We start from the raw sequence: 17,528 nt of genomic DNA, 5'->3' as shown, positions 1-17,528 counted from the left end.
GCTTCTAAGATGATCAAGACACAAATCGGGCCATTCGTTGTTTCTTTAATGTTAAAACTTAGGCTGAGATGGCCTGTGCTTATCAGGGATAGAAGTATATTCTTGGGTTGGCTGTGATTTCAGTACCTTACTTTGGAAATAAAGTGTGAGAATCAGAGAAGTTTAGTAGTTGGTCTCTGTTGTTTGTAGCACTCTGTCTAGACTGAAGTACTGATGGTGAGGGCATAGGGCTTCTATAACACCAGAGTTATTCTTTTATACAAGCACGTCTGGTTTTCATATCTGAAGCCCCTTGATCGATAGGAAGAAAAAATAGCAGTGTCAAAACACTTGCTTAGCTGTTAAGTTATTCTTCCCATTCTAATAAGGACATTTCATATGTTTTCTGAATGAGGCCACTGCACTAGTTTTTCATAGTGAATACAACAAATCTACACCTGGTTTCGCACATCATCAGTAAACCTCTGGTTCATGCTTGTATACTGAACTGTTTCCAACTTTTTAGTGTATATAGGTTTTAAACCTTTCTATGGGGAATGCTTTTTTAGAGTGGTATCTTTATTATAATTTGTGTTTAGGTATTAAGTTAGCAGAAGCACAAAAGTTGTTCCTTCCTTTCTATATATTTTCTCTTATCTCTTGGGGCCTTAACGGAGGAGAGAAGCTCTCTCAGTGTGATTCTCTTTGCTTTGAAATCATGGTGTTACTGATTGTACCTTGCTTATTATAAAGGCTCATTGGGTTTTCAGAGCCCATCTAATTGGGCTGGCCTTGAAGAATTTGGGGATAGGAAGAAAATTAGGTAATAATATGAGATAGTTTTCTATTAACAAACTTTTTTCTTTTATTAAAAAATATAGGACAAAAAGTCGGTTGAAAGCACTTGCCTTTGTTTTGCACGTCTGGTGGACAACTTCCAACATGAGGAGGTGAGCATGTAGTCTTTGGTGGTATTTTTGTGAAAAGGTTAAATTGCTGAATCACAATATAATAGTATCTTTTTTCCTTCTGTTTGTGAAGAATTTACTCCAGCAGGTTGCCTCCAAAGATCTGCTTACAAATGTTCAACAGCTACTGGTAGTGACCCCACCAATTTTAAGTTCTGGGATGTTTATAATGGTGGTTCGCATGTTTTCTCTGATGTGTTCCAACTGTCCGACTTTAGCTGTTCAACTTATGAAGCAAAGTAAGTGCTACTTTATTATCCTGCTGTAGGCGAGAGAGGCGGTTGTTTTGGTTTTTTTTTAAAATGTTTATTAAGTAAAGTCAACATAAGCAAGTAGAAGAGCTTGCTAATAGCTCAGACACTGGGTAGTAAAGGAAGAAAAATGTTAACGTGACGCAGCAAATCCTTAGATTGCAAGTAACTTGTTCTGCGAGTGTTCTGCAAGATGAGCAAACATTTCTAACATTTTAACTTGATAGATGAGCGACGTCTTGCAGTACAAGTAGTTAGTACATGTCGACGAACATCACGTGATCACAGCTAAGCCAAGTGCTTTGGATTACAAGTGCTTTGGATTACAAGCATGTTTCTGGAACAAATTATGCTCACAAAGCAAGGTTTTGCTATATAATAAATTTGTGTGGGAACAACATAGTAGTGCTCCTTACATACAATTGTTTGGGTATGTAGTATATTAAAATTTTATCCTAGGTGATTCAAGGGCTAAAGGTGCAAGATCATTGCCTTCTCTACAATATCAATGATGTAGTGACGCTTCATTGGGAGAATTTTGAATTTTATGTTGCCAGTAACTGCTTGTCTTCTGCTTCTAGGTGGTCCTTTCTGCCCCCATTAGAGTTTTTCCTTATCTGATTTCACAGTGCTTTACTCCCTCAAAAATTCGGAACTTCTTTACACAGTTGAATCTCTCATCTTTGCTGCTTTAGTATTTTCTAAACCTTTCTCAACCTTATCTATAAATATAGTTTCCCTGCACTGCTGTGTTGCTATTGCTTCTGTCTCAGAAACCTTCGATTCCCCAGGTTAATGTCAGAAAACAGTGGGCCTCAGAAAGCATCTGTATGTTAGGGTTATTGCTAGGAGAGTAGTGGTCACATTTGTATGGAGTGCGTATTATAGTGGGTAATTTCGTGCTTCTAATCTCTGAGGACATCACCGCGGTGATGGTATTCACTGACAAAATAGCCTTTGTTGTCACTGCCTCAGATATGTCACATAATACTATTTTGGGGGGGGGGGTGTCAGTTTTATATTTAGTCACATTTCTTGTGAGTAAGCACATTGGCCCAGGATTTTGCAGAAAAATAGTGTTGTTGAGGTGTTCTATTGAAAAGATTCCTCTTAATGCAGTGAATCACTCCCAAACCTGGTATTCCAGAGAAAACTGCATAGCTCGTGTCATAACCAAAGTGAGAAGCTGAGGAAAGGTTTAGCTTTTTCTTTAATCATCACAGTGCATTTTGCTTGTTAAAATCCCTAGGAGCCCTTTGAATCTCCCCTCTTTCCTGAAGTTTGAGTGCAGATTATTTCTTGTTACCATGTGGTGCACAGCATTTCCCTAAAACCAGTTTGGGAAGTTGCTCACTGACTTGTTTGCTTTACCATGTTGAATTTTTTTTCCTCATGATGAATATTTTCACCTTTTGCATACTCCATGAAATTTGCCACACATTTATCATGTGGACGCCGCTAGACCTTTGTTTTCTTCGTTCAGCAGTAACACAAAGGAAAAATTTTGTCACCCTCTAATCTCTCAAAAAATTAAGGAGTCCTTATAATGTAACATTGCCATGAATTCACATTTCTTAGGAAAGTTGGCAAAACTAGTTTTTCAAAAAACTTAAAATATTTTTTTAAATTTATATTTATTCTTGAGAGAGAGAGCTTTAAGCAGAGGAGGGGCAGAGAGACAGGGAGAGAGAGGATCCTAACTATGCTTTGCACTGTTAGCGCAGAGCCCGATGCGGGGGCTCAAATTCACAAACCATGAGATCATGACCTGAGCTGAAATCAAGCGCTGGATGCTTAACCTGCTGAGCCACCCTGGCACCCCAAGAAATTTAGAATATTTCTAATCACTGTCAGTGAAATTTCTGTGGGGCAGCAATTTAACTATCCACACTCTGCCCCAATCAGTAGTGAATACTTTCTTTGATAACATTTTTATGAAATTACGGGACATAAAACACTTCAATGAAACGTTTACATTTTGCACACGTATAGTATGGTATTTGCGGAAACAGCCACAACAAACAAAGACCTAGCTTTGTTACTTTTAGTTATTTGAATGACTAAACCTGTGTGGGTAATGGGGGCTTCCTCATGTCACAGCATCCGTACATCAGACTGGTTTTCATGCAGATCACTCTATAAACTGATGTCTTCTGAGAATGGAAACTTAGGGTAGAGGATATGTTAACGATCTTTGCATTAAGTTGGCATGCTTGTCTTGTAAGTAATTACTTCCTGATCACAGTATGGTAACATTCAGATGCTTGTAACATATAGGTTTTACCGTGTTTGACCCCGGGTTTTCAGTATAAGACAAATACACGAATATACTTGAATTGGGGATTAAAATGTGCATTGAATGTGCCTTTGCACGAAGCACTGTGTTCCTCAATGCAACACAAAATTTAAAAGTTCCCCAAGTCTCTGGGGGTGGATTAGTGATTAAATGTACAGCTGGACTTGAGACTGAAGTCTTTTTTTGTTTGTTTGTTTGTTTGTTTGTTTGTTTTTGAGAGAAAGAGAGACAGAGCACAAGGCGGGGAGGGTCAGAGAGAGAGGGAGACACAGACTCTGAAGCAGGCTCCAGGCTCTGAGCTGTCGGCATGGAGCCCGGCACGGGGCTCGAACCCCCACTGAGCTGAAGTTAGCCACTTAACCGACTGAGCCACCCAGGCACCGCTAGACTGAAGTCTTTAGAAAGAAATTGTTAAAATCTTCATAAATTTCTTTTTAAGTTTTCATTATAACTCATTTGGACTTGTAATTTCTGTAGTAATTGTTTTGTAAGAAAATAATTCATTTTACTTTTTTCATGTATAGTTGACTTTAAGAAAATAATTCTGATTGCCACCCCCCCTCCCCCCCCCCCCCCCCCCCCCCCCCCCCCCCCCCCCCCCCCCCCCCCCCCCCCCCCCCCCCGGGAATGATTACCTATTACGTTAACTTTCATGAGCTTTTGGTTTCTGTTGTTGGTTTTACAGATATTGCAGAAACACTTCACTTCCTCCTGTGCGGTGCCTCTAATGGAAGTTGTCAGGAGCAGATTGATCTTGTTCCACGAAGCCCTCAAGAACTGTACGAGCTGACGTCTCTGATTTGGTAAGGATCGGGCCAGTAGTAACTGTGGTTTATAGGTGGGTGTTTCACTTTAGAGGTCTGTCATTTCATAGTTCAGGAAGCTACTTAATAAAATAATTGCACCTCTGTTTTCAGCGAACTTATGCCATGTTTACCAAAAGAAGGCATTTTTGCAGTTGATACCATGCTGAAGAAGGGAAATGCGCAGAACACGGATGGTGCGATATGGCAGTGGCGTGACGACCGTGGCCTTTGGCATCCCTATAACAGGATTGACAGCCGGATCATTGAGGTAGTAGTTTCATCGTACCGTTTAAAGATGTTTATTTTGGTGGAGAGTGGGTGTAGGGATGGAGTGGGGAGGTGGATGTGTGTACTTCAATGTGCTCGCTTTTGAATTAACTCAAGATTCTCTCATTTTGTCTCCTGAGAACAAGGTCCTCATTTCTGTTCAGGTCAGAAAACATGATGTTCTAGTCCTGCTTCTGCTGCTAACTACCTGATTGACTTGGAGCAAGTAATTTAAGTTCTTTGTTCCATAGTTTCCTCATCTCTGAAAGGAAACATTGGAGGAGTTAGGCCAAATGTTTAAAAGTCCCTTCTGTCTCCTACCCAGAAGAAAACCTCCCATAAGCAAAGATTTGCATACAAATCGCTGTTTCTCAGCACTTACTAAAGAGCGAAAACATGGAAACAACTTACATATCAAAGTCTAGGTGAAATGGTTAAGTAGGTTTTGATACATACTAGCCTCATGTAATCCATTGGGATAAATTTTAAGTGACATAAAATGGGATATGATAAATGACCACGTAATAATCAAGTTTTGTGGCTCTTTGGGGAGCTCAGCAAAATAATAGAAAAAGGAATAATACAAAGGAGAGAGGTGCACCAAAAAATATTTAGTGTTTTCCTGTGAAGATTTTTTGTGTGATTTTATTCTTTTCATTACTTCCATGTTAAGTATGCATTGAATATTTCAAAAAATTTTCAGGTCCGGAAAATCGCCCTGTGTAAGAACTGTTGGTCACAGCATTAATTGGGGTACCATGCATCATTTACTAATACTTTCAGTGTGTGAGATACCTTTAAGTCATACTATCTTTCCCAATTTTGACCTGTGATGTTTGAATCTTTATAGAGCATCACTCTTGAAGAGACATTCTTTAAAGATGTCTTCTACCTGTTAGTTTTTAAAACCAAATTTTTGAAAACCAACTTTGAAACCACTGTTACCAAATCAGAAGTTCTTCTGAAAACATCCAAGTTTTGAGTCAGCTTTTAGGTGTGATGGGTCCACTGTGTGTTCTCTTAGTGTGTAAGCAGGTCATGGTCTAACGTGGTCAGTGCTAAGCCGCCTTCTTTTAGCATTTTCTTATTAATTGCATTTTCCCTGTTTGCTTACTCTCTTATACTTCCCTGGAGGCCTGTCTGCCACTTAACCTAGGAATTCCGTACATCGGACTGTTACAAAAATGAATATTCTGTCACTTCTTTTGGCTGTCTTATGTCAAGCACGTAGTGTCAAAGCGTGTCATTTTCTTTTCGGACAGTGCCTGCATGCACAGCCTAAGCATTGCTCTCTCAGGTCCAGTTGTGTCCCTTTCAATCTTAGAGCATGATGTAAATGGAAAGCCTTTTGATCTAAGGGTAATTTTATAGGAGCATATTGTTTAAAGAAGATTTTGGTGGGCTGCTAAGAATCCATGATGTAAATAACATTTTAACCTAAAAATTAGATACTAAGATTTTATGGATAACGATTTTTTTTTTCTATCAGCAATGTCTTAAAAGCTTCCTTAATACAAATGGTGTCATCTTCATGTCACTGATTCTCCATGACTGGATCTTTCATCAGGAATTTATCTGTATTTATTTATGACTCCAGGGGCCTAAAAGGGCCTGTGGTGTATATTTGTGTTTAATTAAAAATGATTTATTGAATAAATGAGTGTTGTCACATCCACACTATTAAATTTTCCATATTCTTTGACTTCACCATCTGAAACCTGATCAATAAATCTGTAAGTTAGCGTTTATGAAGGTTCCCCACTGTGTCTTAAGTTAATAAATTTCTCCATGTTTATATTCAAGGTTTCTCTCTCTTTGCTCTCAGGCAGCCCATCAGGTCGGTGAGGATGAGATAAGCTTGTCCACTCTGGGACGAGTTTATACTATTGATTTTAATTCTATGCAGCAAATCAATGAGGACACGGGAACAGCACGTGCCATTCAGAGAAAACCTAACCCCTTAGCCAATACTAACACTAGTAAGTACCTTTCGAGTTAATAGTAGTACGATACTGTCATGTGAATAATATTTGCGGTGATTGTTTCATTGAGTGTCTTTCTTAAGCTGAAGACTGCTGCATAGGAGTAATTAATTTCTGGTTGTTTCTATCGTGTTTTAATTGATGAATAAGCCAGGATTGCCGAAATGGTACCCTCCGCATTATTTTTCTGCTGTGTGGTTTGCTGTGTTCCGGAATTCCAGCGAGAATTGGCCCATGCAGTTTTTTTATCTGATCCTGTTCTCCCTCTTTTACCTCTAGATCCACTTGCACCTGTCAGATTAGTTTTTCCAACCTTATAGATTATACTTTCCCGTGAACGTTCTCTTCTTAACTAATGACCAATAGATGATTTGACTGTTTTTTCAGGTTTCTGACATTTATCTTTGTCCTTGGGGATACATACCATCTATTGCTTTTGCAGCTCTAGTTTAGAATGCAGGGGTCAGCAGACTTTTTCTGGAAAGGGCCAGATAGTAAATATTTAACCTTTTGGACAGCACGGTCCCTGTACTCAACACTGCTGTTGTGACTCCAAAGCCCCCATATACAATATGTAAACAAACGCACGTGGTTATGTTCTGGTAAGATTTGCTGTACAAAAATAGGTGCTGGGCCACATTGGGCCTTTGGACCAGACTTTGCCAACCCCTCATCTAGAGCTTACTTTTCATCAGTTTCCTTTCCCCTGTACTTTATTCCCCCTAAGGAAAGCAACAGATCATCTTGTGTTTCCGTAGCTTCTAGTCACGTACCCTCTGTCCATTACTTGAACTCTGTTTCTTACCAGTGGTTTAGGTGGCTAACACTGAACATCCTTAGTGTTTTGTTAAGTATATATTATTAAAATAAGAGGTACAGTGTGCTGGTGGCTTGTTCTTTCGAGCTGGCTACATTTTGTCTAAACGCTGCTCGTGGCATCTTTGTAGACCCTAGTCAGTCATATTAGATAAGTTGACTTGTTACATGACCAAATTTTTAAAATAACATTTCAGATAATCACGGCAGCTTGCGTGCTTTATGTTGTTTACTTCCTTGTGTTTCTGAGGTCTGTCACTTTAGGATTGTCCGTTTTTTTACAACAGGCGGATATTCCGAGTTAAAGAAGGATGATGCTCGAGCACAGCTTATGAAAGAGGATCCGGAACTGGCTAAGGCTTTCATTAAGACGTTATTCGGTGTCCTTTATGAAGTGTATAGTTCCTCGGCAGGACCTGCGGTCAGACATAAGTGCCTTAGAGCAATTCTTAGGATAATTTATTTTGCGGATGCTGAACTTCTGAAGGATGTCCTGAAAAATCATGCTGTTTCAAGGTGTGTTCATGAAAATAGTGAAGACTTTTTAGAAATTCAAGTCTCTGCAAGTAATTTCAGAAACCTTAAAAGTGACAACATAGAAAAAATATGCACAGAACAGTTTATTTGTAGTATCTGGAGCCCCTTGTCTCTTTATATGCATACACACCTTTGAGAAGGACTAAAACAAATGCAAAAGTTGAGCGTTTAAGAAAAACTTGTCGTTGTAGTGGACTGTTTTCATAATTAAAATGTTTTGCTCTCAGAGTTAAAGTAGTATGGCCCAAAATAATTCTCACATTCAGACAGATGTTTTATATATGAATGCTTTCTTTTTTTAGTCACATTGCTTCCATGCTGTCAAGCCAAGACCTGAAGATAGTAGTCGGAGCGCTTCAGATGGCAGAGATCTTAATGCAGAAGTTACCTGATATTTTTAGTGTTTACTTCAGAAGAGAAGGTAATGTCCTCCATACTCATTCATTAATGGCTAGTCTTTTCGTTTACGTAGTATTGCAATGGCATGTATAGTTCTAATTCCGAACAACCTCTTACGTGAGAAGTCTCCATCCTTACAGCTCACATACATACAGGGTGTGTCCTTTGTAAAATCTGTTGATACAAGTTGTGTGAGATTCACAGTCTGTTGATAAACAGTAAGTTGTAATGATTTGAATGTTTATGGCCCAGAAGTAATCATTAACATTTCCTTTCATGTAGATAACGTGCAGCTCCCATAAAGACGCCTCGAGAAAGTCAGAGGCCACTTTCTTTCCCAGTGAATCCCATTAGTAGATCAGAACACTTGTAAGAGGGATTATTATTTACTTCGTTGTGTGCCTAGTGGAATATTTTTAGGCTTCATTTATTTATGTACTGAAATCTTTAGTATGCAACTGGTCTGGTCCCCTGATTTGAGGAATCTGAATGTGGAAATCAGCCTAGGAGAGATGGTACTTGTCTGTTCTCTTTTTGAAGACCTCAAAGACTGTTGTTGCTCATTCAGGTGTTTTCTCCTTTTCAAGCATTCCAAGATATTAAAAGAAGTTCTTTCTCATAAACAGGTCTCTGTAATTCTTTTGGTCTTTTAGAGATACTTTGGTGTTGCGAGGACACAGGAGATCATGGTGTTTTTATACTGAATTAATCCTTAGCTTCATCTTCCATCTTACCAACAATTCTAGTTCTTTCTGCAAATGGTCTGTTTTCCCTTCTTTCATCACCTGATGCTGGCTCTGTATCTCTTCACATCTTGAGAATGCTGTAGTCCTGTTAGTGTAAGAGTATTAAATAGGAAGAGGCTTTCACCATTTTTTACTAGTTTTGTTTAAAAAACAGTCAAAAAAAAATTCCAGTGCTACATATTTATTTGAAGTGGAAAGCAAACTCCATAACTGTGGTTTACAAATGGGGTGCCTGTATGAATAGATGTTTCTGTGCTCACATAAACATTTGGTATGTGGTTTTTTTAGCCTTGGATTATCTTATAATTTGTTTTGTATCTTGGTTTTGGTGTTAGCCTTTAGTTCTGCCTTTCGGTATATTCCGCCCTCTGATTTGGAAGTCTTATGAGAGTATGTCTTTTTCACAAAGTGATTTTTTTTTTTCTTTTTACATGTATAAGAACACTATGCCATCAAATTGAATTTTCCACCCCCCAGATAGTCATATAGTGTATACATTATGAAGTTTGGGGGGGGTGGTGCTTGATTAGTTCAGCTACTTTGCATCTGGCATTTGTTCTGTCCAGTTCCACCTGTCATTTTTTTCCTGAGGACTTGCCTTCTAGAATCTGTGTTAGATCCTCCTGCTGTGTGTTCCATCAGCACTGTATTTTCTCTCTGAGGAGCAGTTTACTCTATTTGCAATTTCTTATAAAAATTATTTTTTCTCCCCAGTAAGTGCCCTAAGTCCATTTTTCTCACCGATGGTCATATTCTTAGTACCTTGCGCACAGTCTGGCATATGATTGCTGCAAACAGTATTTGTGGAGTCAATGCCTGAAGTTTGAGATCATTCAGACATCTTGTGGTCTTGTGAGGTTTTTTTGTTTGCTTTAAGAATCTGATGGAAAACTCTGGACTCTATCCCGGAAAAAACGTGAATGTGTGAACATGCGCTCATATACTCAGACATACACCTTTGCATACAGTTAATAGTTCGTGGCACTCCCCTCCGCCCCACCTACATTCTCCTGTGATTCTAGCCCAGATATGAACCCCTGCCTTCATGAGTTACAGTTCGGCTCTCCTTGTACACCTCCAAGGTTGTGAAAATCCCCATCCTTGGGTTGCTGGTGTTCTCTCTTTTGGCAGCAGCGTCACGGTTACTTTCGTCTCATTGTAGCATTTGAAGCTGGTTAATAATCGTAGCAGGTCTTTCTTTACTTGTGGCGATCGAACCACAGGTGCGCTACTGTGTTCTTGTAGTTGATTGTTTTTATAATGGGTATTTTGAATTTTCATTAGGTATTTATGTGTGACCCTATTAAAACTTTCTGTTACCAGGTTTTGAATATTAGATGATGTTCAAAATAATTATCTTTCAATATCAATATCTTTCTTTAATGTTGAATTTGCCTACAACTCTTTCGAATGGGTCAAGTTGAAAACCCTGGCACCTAAGGGCCTCCACCCCCACTCCTACCCCCCCCAATTCGCTGGATACTTTTGATTCATTCCCTGTTTAGCATTTAGGGATTTTGTAATCGTGGGAGGTGGTTCTAATTAAAACTGACTCTTTTAAATCTGTTACTGTATAGGTGTAATGCATCAAGTAAAACACTTAGCAGAATCAGAGTCTTTGTTGACAAGTCCACCAAAGGCATGTACGAATGGGTCAGGATCCTTGGGGTCCACGACGTCAGTCAGCAGTGGAACAGCCACGGCTGCCACTAATGCTGCGGCTGACGTGGGATCCCCCAGCTTGCAGCACAGCAGAGATGATTCTTTAGATCTGAGCCCTCAAGGGTAAGTCAGAGTTCTGTGGTGGTTTTTATGCTCTTTGCCTTTAACTGTCTCCTGGTACCTGAGATTCCCATAGGGAATAAAATGGTAAAATATTCGCGAGTACACCTTGTATTTTCCCGTCTGTATCTTCTTAGACCTTTAATGGGAATGGGTGGGAAGAAACTGAACACATATTACAAAGCCGTGTTTAGGAACCACAAGAGATACTAGGTATTTCCAGGGAGAGTGAAGGCAGCTGAGGCTCAGAGAAGTTAATGATGTGTCAAAGTCACACACTGATTTTTACAGATGTAGGATTTGAGCCCTCATTTCTAATTCCCTGATCTTGCGAATATTTACTGCATTGTAGCATACGTTCCAGGTTTGAGACATCCAAGTAGTGACATATGAAAAATTTTAAAAATCAGAATTTTTAGAACGTACAGGAAAAAACCTGACTTCCCATTTATCTTCCATTGGCAAATGAGAACTTTGCTCTTAATAAAGGAAAATGGGAGTTCTTAAGTGTGTCTGCTTCCACCTCTTTATCTGTTTTTAATCCCCTTGTTGTACTGTGCTACTGAGAACATCGCCACCAAACCCTCATATTAGCTTTCATTTTGTTGGGTTAAAACAAATTATACTCTAAAGTGTTTTTGTTTCTTTGACATCAGAAACTTAATATGGCTGTAAGAATGGTGCATGATCAACCAGACTCGGTTCTGGAATTCAGAGTGTACTCCGTGTAATATTCCTTTTTACTCCTTTTAAGTTGTAACGTGGATCTGGGTGAAACATATAGTCAATAAGTGAGGTCCAAAAATTGAACCTCTGTGAACTGCAAGGTACCATTGTTCTAAGAAGCTGGCCAGCTAAGGATCCAGCTCCTTTTGGTGCCACCTGGTGGCAGTTATCCGCTCTAGCTTAAGTATGAATTTTGGCATTTGGACTTGGGCTACCCGCTGGGACTTCTGCCAGACACAGTGGCTGTTATTTTAGGAAACTTCTAGGTTTGGGTGGTGCCTGTGTCATGGATCCAGTCCTGTGAGATTGGGCCTGAACAATACTGGAGACCCTCCACCTTCTCTGTTCTCCGGTTGGATTTGTCTGCCTGCCTCTCTTCTTCCTTCCTTTCCAGCCCCATTCCTTCCCCCTGGCTGCTGTAGTAACTTCCGCTACCGCAGGCATGGTGCCCTAGACAGCAGGCGCTTGGTGAGATGTGATGCAGCTCAGAGAAAGACGCTGTTTCTGAGCCACTGAAGGATTAGACTTGATTATAGTCTAATAATTGAAAATTCTAAAAAAAAAAAAAACAATACAAAACAAAACGGAAAGAACCTTTTGGAGTTTTAAGTGGTTCCATTTCTTTTTAATATGGTTTCTAATGAAAAGTTCATATAAATTTGTAAAGGGGGAATATTTTACCCATACATATCTGGACGTTCACTCATTTTGCTTGTCAAGCATAAACACATTACTGTTGTTGTTTTTTTTTTTTTTGTTTTTTTTTTTTAATGTTTATTTTTGAGAGAGAGAGACAGAGCATGAGCAAGGGAGGTACAGAGATAGAGGGAGACACAGAATCAGAAGCAGGCTCAAGACTCTGAGCTGTCAACACAGAGCCCAATGCAGGGGTCGAACCCATAAGCTGTGAGATCATGACCTAAGCCAAAGTTGGACGCTTAACCAACTGATCACCCAGGCTCCCCAAACACATTAGTGTTTTTAATAGACATCAGATATTGGAAGAACTTTAAAACTTTTTCAGATTTTTCTAATTTTATTGTGGGTCACAGACCAACTGAACCAGAACATTTTTCCCATCTTATCTATCTTACATGGTTTGGTTATTCTAAGAATCATTTGATAATTTCAAACTTTTTCTACTGTTAGGAATAGTGAAAATAAGACAGGCTACGTATGTTCTATTTCAGGTATTCTAATTCAGAATAGGTTATTCATACTATGATTTGATCTGTTTATAGGTAATTTTGAGGTTGTTTTTTTTTTAATCCCTAAACTATTTATAAATGAATTCATTTAGGATGTTATGGCAGTTGTATACTGTGAAATTACTTTGGGCAGTGTCAGGAAAGCATTTTGATAATATTAACACTCAATGTCATGAGTGTTACTTCTTGTCATTTAGGTTAGGGAAGAAATACGGTAATCAGATTTAACATTCTATTTCTAGTTTGATAGCGTAGGTCTTTTTAAATTTTTATTTTTGCATTGTAAATTTGTTTTATGTACTTTTCTGTACGTGTACAACATTTTATAGTAAGAGTTTACCATAGGATTATTCAAATAGTCTATTTGGTTTTACTTTTAGTAGCTCAGTATAGTCAAATAGCTTTTTCTGAATGCATCATCTTCTGTGTCTCTGTACCTCTTAGATCATGACTGGAGCAGAGTCTGCATTAAATAGGTAATCACTGAATGAAAAATACCGTTATGGCAGTATTTTACAGCTCCTTGTTTCTGCCATTTTAGTTTGCTTTTCAGTGAGTGATAATAAATCGTGGTAATTGCTAAATTTCTCCCATATTTTCTCATGTGATAGTCGATTAAGCGATGTTCTAAAGAGAAAGCGACTGCCAAAACGAGGGCCAAGAAGGCCAAAGTATTCACCTCCAAGAGATGATGACAAAGTAGACAATCAAGGTAATTCCTTTGGTGACACTGTGGGGGTGGAAGGCAGAGGGAAAGATGGTACCAGTTAGAGACACGTATCTCACGAAAGCTGCTGATAGCTTTGAAGTACACCTGAGTTTACTCCGTGTTCTAAGTTGTTTCAGCTAATTCATCTCATAAGAACAGGAATGTTAAATTTCAGTTGGTTTTCATCAGTTACGCTAAAGTGGTTTAACCGTTATTCCCTTTTCTTCTCATAGCTAAAAGCCCCACCACTACTCAGTCACCTAAATCTTCTTTCCTGGCAAGCTTGAATCCAAAAACGTGGGGAAGGTTAAGCGCACAGTCCAACAGCAACAACATTGAACCAGCACGAACCGCGGGAGTCAGTGGTCTTGCCAGGGCTGCCTCAAAGGACACCATCTCCAATAATAGGTGAAGTGGGGGAATCATCTATTGCTTCTGTGCTTGGGATTAGCAAAACTGAGCATTATTTCAGTCAGCACGTGTATTGTATGGAGATGAAACATGGGACACAGACCTTTAATTTATGCTCAGTAGTGGTATTGCTCAAAGATGAAGTAGATTTCTCAGTTCTTGAACTCCGTGCCTGGCTTTGTCCTGAATTTCAATCTTACATCTTAAAACATGTTTCAACATTTCTCGTTGGGAGTTGTAGACGTTCAAAACCAAATAAATTCTCCCTGTGGAACCTGTTCCTCAGTTTTATTCTAGACAAGTAAAAGCTGGCATTTTCTGCATGCACACACAGACACGCACACACACTCACCTGCTTCTCAGATCCCCTTCCTCTACCCTTTACATTAGGACTTAAAGATCTTAGAGTAGAGGTCGGTTGGTTGGTCTTAAGAAATTTAGAACTGTATCAGCTAAACTGTTTCACACACCAATTTGTGGCTATTAACAATTATTTCTTAAAAACCCTCTAGAGTTGTTCTTTTGACTCTGGATGTAGCACGCCAACATGGATTATTTCCTCGGCAACCAAGAAATTTTTAAAAATCAGTTTCCACTGGCAAAGAAACAGGCTCTTTTTGTTTGGTTGATTGGTTGCGTTGGTTATTGTTTTCCTGAATTTCATTTAATAATAATTAAGCACGTGTATTTCTAAAGCCATCAGAATTTGTAATTTAAGCAGCGAGGTTTCAGTTAATTGTACATCTAACAGGTGCATGTTTCTGGTCTATAGTTCTTTACCTCACCTCTCCGAGGAACACAAATAAAGGACAAAGCAAGTGTGTCTGTACCCAATGAAACAGTCATGTCAAGTTGTTATCAGGCGAATAGTTAGGAAGGAAACTATCAATGTGGTAGAGTTCCAGGGAGTTAGAACTTTTTGTATATGTTTCATGTCATGACCTGAAATATATTTTAAGTACCTGTGCATTTCTCTAGTACACCTTAACCCATTTTCAAAATGACACTTAAATTTGGTTAATATGGAATCTGAGTTCATGAATCTATAAGCATAGGCCCAAAAGGGTTTTTTAAAAATGTAGCAGCAATTTGCCTTTGGGTAGTTACAGTCGAAATCCTTTTTGTACACTGAGACTAAACTTAATATCTTGTTTTTCCTTTGTGCAGAGAAAAAATTAAAGGTTGGATTAAGGAACAAGCGCATAAATTTGTAGAACGTTACTTCAGTTCTGAGAACATGGATGGAAGCAACCCTGCACTGAATGTCCTTCAGAGACTTTGTGCTGCGACCGAACAACTCAACCTCCAGGTACCGCGTTGGGTGCACCTTGCTGGTCCTTCACAGTCTCTTTTGGCATCTCTTCTGTCTTCCTGTTCCTCCCTCGATGACTCTCTGGCTTTCCACGGATTTGCTGTCCTAGATCAACTTCTTAGCTAGACATGTACCTCTAGCACTGACGTTTCTGTAACGAGTCCCTTGACTTTCGTGCTTCATCATTTTATCATTAACGGTACTGGGAAATCTCTTCCTTGACTTTGTTCTCTTCACAACTCGTATTTCTTGACAAAAGAAGAGACTCGAGAAATGTCCCTTGAGTATATCTCCTCAACTCTGGGTATTAGAGTGGATGGGACCCTCCCTAACCTAACTGGGTCTCATAGTAGTTGAAGAGGGAGGTTGAATAAACTTTAAATTTCATCTGATTCTTAGCCTTTTTACATTTTTTTGTGCACCCTGAGCAATTTGAGTAGTACATGTTTTGCAAGAAATTGTCCATTTCATCTAGGTTTTAAATGTATTAATTTAAAGCCACACTTCATATTCTGTTTTAATCTTCTCCTTCTGGTGTTCTCTTTACCCCTCAATTTATATTCTCATTGTTTGTCTTTATTTATTTTGTTTGTTTTACGTCGGTTGAGTGTGAGACTTTTCTATGTTAGTAGTGTGGATGCCGGTTAAGATCGTATTTTCCAAGGATCTACCAAGAATGCATCACTTCCCCTGCCTTCTTTTTTAAAGGTGTTGAGAATGTATTCTGTTCCTTTGGGGGAAGTGTAAATTGTGCATTTAGTAAGGACTGTTTAAATCAACATAGAAATACTCTTCCCAACTCTTGCAGGTGGATGGTGGAGCTGAGTGCCTTGTAGAAATCCGTAGCATAGTCTCAGAGTCAGACGTTTCATCATTTGAAATCCAGCATAGTGGATTCGTGAAGCAGCTGTTGCTTTATTTGACATCTAAAAGTGAAAAGGATGCTGTGAGCAGAGAGATCAGATTAAAGAGATTCCTTCATGTATTCTTTTCTTCACCAGTAAGTTGTCTGTAATGCTTGTGTATGTTATTACGGGAATCTTTGCTCACTAACGTGTGTATTTTCATCTCCATGATTTCCATTAGGTGCTGGTCAAGATACTCAGGTAAAGCTTCTAGCTTCTGATACACAGTTGGATTCCTTGGTCTTTTATAGATCACATACACTAGTAAAGCAACAGAATGGTGATTTAATGGTGCCAGTGCCACAGTTTTTATGATCCGTGTTATCCTGAGTCTTTGTTTTTCCTGTAAGCCCAGTCGTTAATAGTAGTCTCTCACTCGTGAATGTGTTTATGCTCAATATTTGTTTTTAAACATACTGTAGTGGAAATACAGTAAACATAGCTATAGACGTAAGATAGAGTGGACATTTCCATTTTGCATATAAAATACAGTATTAACAGTTGTATTCGAGAGTACTTAGTCACCACTTACAATCTGGATTACAAGAGCAGAGGCCACAAAGAGGCTCCCCTACCTTCAGCCTCAGTGGGTAAGAGCAAGAATGTACCCATTCTTGGACAATATTGACTTAACATCATTCTACTTGTTGACAACTACTTGAGATAAGGCATCCCTGGAGATGTCTCTGGATCTTCTGTGTAGTAGGGCTAAGGATGATTCTGTGTGTTAGTGGAAACTACTTCACTATGCCTTCCTTTCAGTGTTTGTAGTCATTTTGAGCATTTCTTGTTTTATTTTTTCAAATTTTAATTTTTTTATTTTGTTGTTAGTTTTGAGAGAGAGTGCGCAAGGGAGCGGGGGGAGGGGCAGAGAGGGGGGAGAAAGAGAAGCTCAAGCAGTCTCCATGCCCAGCATAGACCCCAATGTGGGGCTCCATCTCACCACCCTGGGATCGTAACTTGAGCCTAAATGAAGAGTTTGCCACTTAACTGACTGAGCCACCCAGGCACCCCTCTTGTATTGTTTTAACTTGAGCTACCTGAGGCAGAGTTGGTATTTGTTAGAGATGCATTAGATGTGTAGCAATACTGGATGTGGTTTTATACTATGCCTAAGATTATGTACAGGTAGATATGTAATCTCTTACCTGAAACTCCTTGGGGCTGGATGGTTTTCACAAGTTCTTCAATACAGGACATAGATATTACCTGATATCCCAGTGGATAAATAACACTCCACACACATTAAATGTTTTTGCAGCAAAGCATGTGAATATTCCTACTAAATAAACGTAAAGACTGCAGATAGCCTTGTGTCTGGGTCAGGTTTCACCACCACACAAGTTGTGTTTTCAAGCCCTTTGGACCTAGGAACTAGGAATAAAGGATTGTGGACCTGCGCAAAAAGCGTCTCTATTTTGAAATAAT

General features: G+C 39.1%; 1 protein-coding gene across 44 annotated transcripts in view; it reads left to right on the top strand.

Moving 5' to 3' along the window:
• Window positions 1-17,528, top strand: part of TRIP12 (thyroid hormone receptor interactor 12) — a 140,475-nt gene that overhangs the window by 97,290 nt on the left and 25,657 nt on the right. For 16 of the 44 annotated variants that reach the window (XM_043578071.1, XM_043578092.1, XM_043578091.1 and 13 more), the window contains 12 exons: window positions 861-929; window positions 1,021-1,186; window positions 4,180-4,297; window positions 4,412-4,568; window positions 6,393-6,546; window positions 7,653-7,881; window positions 8,205-8,323; window positions 10,625-10,832; window positions 13,375-13,475; window positions 13,706-13,880; window positions 15,051-15,192; window positions 16,004-16,195. In XM_043578071.1, coding sequence (XP_043434006.1) covers window positions 861-929; window positions 1,021-1,186; window positions 4,180-4,297; window positions 4,412-4,568; window positions 6,393-6,546; window positions 7,653-7,881; window positions 8,205-8,323; window positions 10,625-10,832; window positions 13,375-13,475; window positions 13,706-13,880; window positions 15,051-15,192; window positions 16,004-16,195 — 1,830 coding nt within the window. Of the gene's footprint in view, window positions 1-860; window positions 930-1,020; window positions 1,187-4,179; window positions 4,298-4,411; window positions 4,572-6,392; window positions 6,547-7,652; window positions 7,882-8,204; window positions 8,324-10,624; window positions 10,833-13,374; window positions 13,476-13,705; window positions 13,881-15,050; window positions 15,193-16,003; window positions 16,196-17,528 lie in introns of all 44 variants that reach the window. The other 28 variants (XM_043578093.1, XM_043578062.1, XM_043578099.1 and 25 more) reach the window with 3 other exon arrangements.

This window comes from Prionailurus bengalensis, chromosome C1 (genome assembly GCF_016509475.1).
Source record: "Prionailurus bengalensis isolate Pbe53 chromosome C1, Fcat_Pben_1.1_paternal_pri, whole genome shotgun sequence".
Lineage (NCBI taxonomy): Eukaryota > Metazoa > Chordata > Mammalia > Carnivora > Felidae > Prionailurus > Prionailurus bengalensis.
The sequence above is the reverse complement of the archived record's forward strand: the minus strand, read 5'-3'. Positions and strand labels throughout refer to the sequence as shown.